The sequence below is a fragment of the Orycteropus afer genome, unplaced genomic scaffold (assembly GCF_000298275.1).
Source record: "Orycteropus afer afer isolate SDZICR_OR568_19922 unplaced genomic scaffold, OryAfe1.0 scaffold00148, whole genome shotgun sequence".
Lineage (NCBI taxonomy): Eukaryota > Metazoa > Chordata > Mammalia > Tubulidentata > Orycteropodidae > Orycteropus > Orycteropus afer.
In genome coordinates this window covers 2678681-2684675 of record NW_006921735.1, presented here as the reverse complement: position 1 = coordinate 2684675, position 5995 = coordinate 2678681, and the positions used below count along the sequence as shown (strand labels likewise).

Here is a 5995-nt window from a genome sequence, read left to right as displayed (position 1 = left end):
TGTGGAGAGATTGGGACTCTCATACACTGCTGGTGGGATTGTAAAATGGTACAACCATTGTGCAAAGCAATATGGCGATTCCTTCACAAATTGGAACTAGAAATGCCATTTGACCCAGCTATTCTATTACTAGGTATATATTCTAAAGAAGTGAGAGCCATGACAAGAACAGACATATGCACACCCATGTTCATCACGGCACTATTTACAATAGCCAAAAGATGGAAACAACCTAGGTGTCTATCAACTGAGGAATGGATGTCCAAATTATGGTACATACACACAATGGGATACTATGCAACCCTAAAGAATAATGTAGAATCTGCAAAACACCACATAACGTGGATGAACTTGGAGTATATTATGCTGAGTGAAATAAGTCAATCACAAAAGGACAAATACTGTATTAGTCCGTTATTGTAAAAGTCAAGGAAATGCTTATCTGTGGAAGGACATTTTCTTTTTTGGTTACCAGGGGTGGAAGGGGAGGGTAGAGAATACAGTTAGATAGATAGAGATAAGTTTTGAGTGAAGAGAAAGGCAATGTACTAAATGTGAGTGATCAATATAGTGGCATTGAGGAAGAGAAAAACACAGAGAAGTACGTGGCAAGTACAGACAGCAAAGATGAACCCTTTTGCACATATAGTATGACAAGATCAGTGAAGGCAAACATGGGTATATGGGTGGATAGATGGGTGGACAGGCTTAACTATTAGCTATGTCTATGAAGTGGGGAGTGCACCCAAGAACATGTATAGGGTTGGCAAACAGTGATCCTATAACTTTATGTGTATGATCTGAATTCCCAGGTATATAATGGAACTGACAAGGGGTAAGGTTGTAGTCACTGCTTGGTCACAGCCAGCCACCAAGAGGGACTGAGTAGTTGAACCTGTGGTCGCAGGACCACAGTTGCAGAGCCCATCAAGCTCAATTGGCATAACATACTACACAAAACATTGTTCCACCTCCTACTGTGATGAGTAGCAACTGGGATCTTAAAAACTTGCAAGCTGACATCTAGATGCAATGATGGGTCTCTCCTCGTCCAGAGCAAAGAAGAATGAAGAAAACCAAAAATGCATGGAAACTGTTAGTCCTAGTGACTGGTACACCACCTGATCTACAGCCTATATGACTATGAGACCAGAAGAACTAGATGGTGCCCAGCTACTACTGTCAACCACTTGGAAAAGGATCTATGTAGGAGATCCTGGATAGACAGGGAGAACATTGTGGAACAAAACTCAAAATCATTTGAAAAAAAAAAAAAGGGAGAGGACCAGTTTTGCTGGCCCGATGGAGCCTGGTGCAACCACTGAGACTATGGCCCCTAGCTGCCCTTCAGGTCTGGAATTGAACGCACGCCTGTGGCTGCCAGGCAAACAATGGACAGGCAAATGAGTTGAACATTTACCTGAGGTAGATACACTCCTTGGAGAGAACAAGCATTGGAGAAAGAAGGGCTGCTTATGCACAGGGAGACAGCTCAGGGGGCAGGAATGCATGGACGGATGGACACAGGGAAGAGGTAACTATGGGGAGGAAGTGGGAGGGTAGCTGTTGCATTGTGGTAAATTGTGGTCAATGTCATGAGACAAAGTGCATGTGAACTACTGAATGGAAAGTGTATTTGCTCTGTAAATTTTCACCCAAATCATAAGAAAAAGGAAAAAAAAAAAAAGAGCCCTTCCCCCCTGCAAAAAAAAAAATAAAGTATATAAGACAAAGTCTGGCCATTCTCTCTTTTAAGGACCATTCTGGCTATACTTCTTCCAAGACAGATTTGTTGATTTTTTTCTGACAATCTCTGGTATTTTCAGTATTCCTTGCCAAAATCAGAATTCAAATACCTCAATTTTTCTTCAGTCATCCGTAATCATCAACCTCATTCACATGCATATTGCCATCGAGTTTTTTCCAACTCGTAGTGATCCCCATTGGGTTTCTGAGGCTATAAATGTTTACTGCAATAGATCACCCAGTCTTCCTCTTCAGAGAAGCTGGTGGGTTTGAACCACTGACCTGTCAGTTAGCAGTCAAGTGCCTTACCCACTACATCACCAGAGCTCCTCATATCTTGGGTTAGGTGCGCCTTAATCTTTAAAGTGACATCTTTGCTCAATAACACTATAGTTATGATAAAATTGCCACAAAATTTTAGACCTGATGCATTAATTTGAATTTTACAGATAAGTGAAGTAAAAAATACCCTCTGGTTCATTTGTTATAACCATGAGAAAACTAAAGCAAAAATTGATCTATTTCCTCTTGATTTGCACAAATACATTGGTTCAACAATCCATATGACCTTTAATAGTTATCAATACATTATAGAATTATGTCCATTGACTATATAATAACAATTCATTTTCCTTAAACTACAAACCATAGCAACATTCCCCTGGTAACTGTATATTTTAAAAACTGTGTAGGACAACATTATAATCAAGCTAATGATCTAGAGGTAAAGGGATTTGTACATTCGATTATCAATTCATTAAACTTCTTGATGTAGTATTACATTATCAAGTATCATCCCTCTGAGGTTGCATTCTGCTATTATCTGATGCCCTCCCTATATAGAAAGAAAGGAAGTGCCTTCTTGTATAAGGTTTATTAAATTTCACTCTATGTGCATCCACACAGCGTTGTGTGGATCAATAGAAACAACGAAGAAAAAGCCTTCTACTTCCTTCATTCATCAATATTTTAAATCAGAAATCTCAGTTGTGGGGGAAAAGTGAAATATATAGCCTGACCCTTCTTTTTTTTTCCTCAAAAATTACCCCCACCAAAATAAATAGGGCTTCATAAATCAAGACAGTAACTGAAAAATGTAAACTAAGAAGTAGTAGAGTATTTCTTCCTTTAATTTTTATATAAACTTATGATTTTAAAATAATTAAACACATTTTCTCAGGGAAATCATTGGAAATTATAACAAGATTATCATGAGATTAGCATCTTGCTAAAACAATGCAACACTGTATTCAATCTGATTTCAGAAAAGAAAACCCCATCTCATGCCTACTTTACTAACTACTAATGAAGCGGGAAGGGATTTATTAATTTACCGATACATCATAATTTAAAAATGCATGAAATGGAACCTGATATTGGGGAAGTTAATAGAGCCAGATAGAATATCATGTATATTATCTCTCTAAATTTTTCCCAAGCTAATTCATCTAATACAAAATTAGCATTGTCTCATTGTTATTAGCACACCCCAAGTCTATTTCATTAGTAAGTCAACAATACTTACTGAATATTTACTGTAGACTGAATATAATGTGGAAGCTATAGGCTTTGTTTTTAAATAAAAGGTAAAAGAAAAGCAATTTTGACACATTAAATTCAAACACTAAATGGTGGAGTGCTCATTTTAGTAGGTTTAATTGGGGGAAAAAAGTAATTCCTTCCTTCCTTCCTCCCACATTCACTCCTTTCCCTCCTTCCTTCCTTTTTTCCTTCCACAAATGGGTTAATTACAGATGGCATTGCTATAAAAAAATAAAAATAAAAAAATAAAGCTGTGAGCTGAGTTAGTTAGAAAGAGGTATGCTTAAATAAATAAAACTGGGAAATAAGATAGTGATGCATGGAGTGTACACCATGAAAGAGAATGGTCAGAGAAGGTCATTCTGAATGTTGCTGTTTTATCTGAGACCTGAATGATAGGCAACAATGTTATGGCTTGAACTGTATCCTCTAAAATGATTTGATGAAGTCCTAACCCTTGTATTTGTGAAAGTGACCTTTTTAAGAAAGATAGTCTTTTTTGAAAATTTTATCAATTAACATGAGGTCATACTGGAATAGAGTGGAGCCTACTTCCTTCTGAGTCATATCTTTTAAAAGGGGCAGCAGAGACAAGAGGAGGAAGACAGATACATTGGGAACGGTATCTAAAAGACAAGGAACACTGAAAAACACCTGGGGCTACTTGAAACTATAATAGACAAAGAAGGACCCCCCCTTAGAGCAGACAGAGAGAACATGGTTTTACCAGTGCCCTGAATTTGGAATGTTAGCCTCTGCAACAATGAGACAATAAAATTTTGTTCTTTAAAGCTACTTCTTTTTATTTATTTATTTGATAGCAGCCTGACCTAGGGAACTAAGACCAGGAACAACTCATGTTAATATTATAGGGAAATACAATCCTGGCAGATAGAACAAGTGGAATGGCAAAAGCAATGTGGTTGAAGATAGACAAGGAAACCAGTGTGGCTAGTGTGTTATGATGAAAGGAAAAAGAAGTCGAATTGAGGATTGACAGATCAATGAGACCAGACCCTTGCTGTTTCTATGAGGAATTCAGCTTTTGTTCTCAAACTGAGTGAAAAACATTTGGAGATATTAAGCAAGATAATAACATAATCTATTTTATATTTTAGTAGATCTCTTTAGTATGTGGAACATGAGCTTTGGAGATGAAAGCAAAAGCACATAGAAACCAGTTAGGAATCTATTGTAATATTCTAGGAGAGGGAAAATTCAATTAATCCATTTCTTTTGAACAGGTTCTTGCTAATTAGAAACTTCCTGTAATGGAAGATGTTTTTTTTAACGATCAGTGTCAACTGAAAGAACTGCTCTGGATTTCTAAGCATGGATCAGTGAATTAAGTGAAGGAAAATCTATGTCTTTGAGGCCCATGTTACTCTACTACATTCCTAATTAAAAGTAACTATAAAGAAAATTCTAGAAGGACACATAAGATCATTACTTACCATTTTTAGCCTTGCAAGATATGTTGTCTGGTTGTAATATGTAGCCCTCCACACAACTGCACGCATAGGATCCATGTGTATTTATGCAGGTCTGGCTACAAGTACCATAAATAGCACATTCATCTTGATCTAAAACAAAAATTGACATCATTTCTAAGTAACTATATTCTTGGGCATTTTCTTTTCTCCTTGAAGACAACTTTGGAAATAGTCCATTGTTTTAAAGAGCCAGCTCCAATAAGCTTTATTAAAACAACATTTACTGAAAGTCAAATTTACTGTGGCCTTAATATGTGCAAAGATACCAGATCAAGCTTAGTAACAATTTATTGCCTTTGTGGGGGAACAAACCAGAAGTCCTTGGATATTTTTGCAAATGTACAAAGTCCACTCCAGGTAATTTTGTTAAATAATTTCCTTATTTATGACACTTTTTGACTATTTTATAAAAAAATTATCCCAGTAACATGGTTTTCAGTCAACACATTAAAGAGTTCTGCAAACAATACAAACCACCTTTGCTAAATTAAAAAGGGAAATTTGTTTCAGACTTTCCAAAAAACAGAAATTTCCCCTGAAGTAAGTTTTATTTTAGTATCTGTTGCCCTCGTTTTACTGCTTCTCTCCTCCCCTTCCCTATTTTCTTTTCCATCATAGTGTTAACATTTCTATAAAGATTCTTGACTGACTGTTCTTGTTGTTGTTGTGTGTGCCATCCTGTCGGACCCAACTCATAGCAACCTCTCCTTGGGTTTCCGAGGCGGTATCACTACAGAAGTAGATTGTGCAACCTTCCTTCCGAGGAGTGGCTGATGGATTTGAACCACTGGCCTTCTGGTGAGCAGTCAAGTGCCTTAGGCACTACGCTACCAGAACTCCTTCTTGACTGACTAGGAAGAAATAAAAAGACTTGGTGAGATAATATTTAACGCTTCACTTCTAACAGAAATGTTTGGTGATTGTAACCCATCAACCTCTTCAGAAGAAAGATATATGGCAGTCTGTTTTTGAACAAAGATTATAGCCTTGGAAATCCCATGGGGGAAGTTCTACCCTGTCCTATAGCATTGCTATGAGTTGGAATCACCTCAACAGCAACTGGTAACCAGTCAGTAATTATTATTATTATTTGTTGTTGTTAAGTGCTGTCAAGTTGTTTCCGACTCATAGCGACCCCATGCACAGCAGAACGAAACACTGCCCGATCCCGCGCCAGCCCCACAATCCCTGCTATACTTGAGCCCATCATCGCA

General features: G+C 37.4%; 1 protein-coding gene across 1 annotated transcript in view; it reads right to left on the bottom strand.

The window, feature by feature from the left end:
- Positions 1-5995, bottom strand: part of LRP1B (LDL receptor related protein 1B) — a 1967638-nt gene that overhangs the window by 1646599 nt on the left and 315044 nt on the right. Inside the window, exon 4 of the mRNA XM_007946050.1 lies at positions 4743-4871. Coding sequence (XP_007944241.1) covers positions 4743-4871 — 129 coding nt within the window. The remainder of the gene's footprint in view (positions 1-4742; positions 4872-5995) is intronic.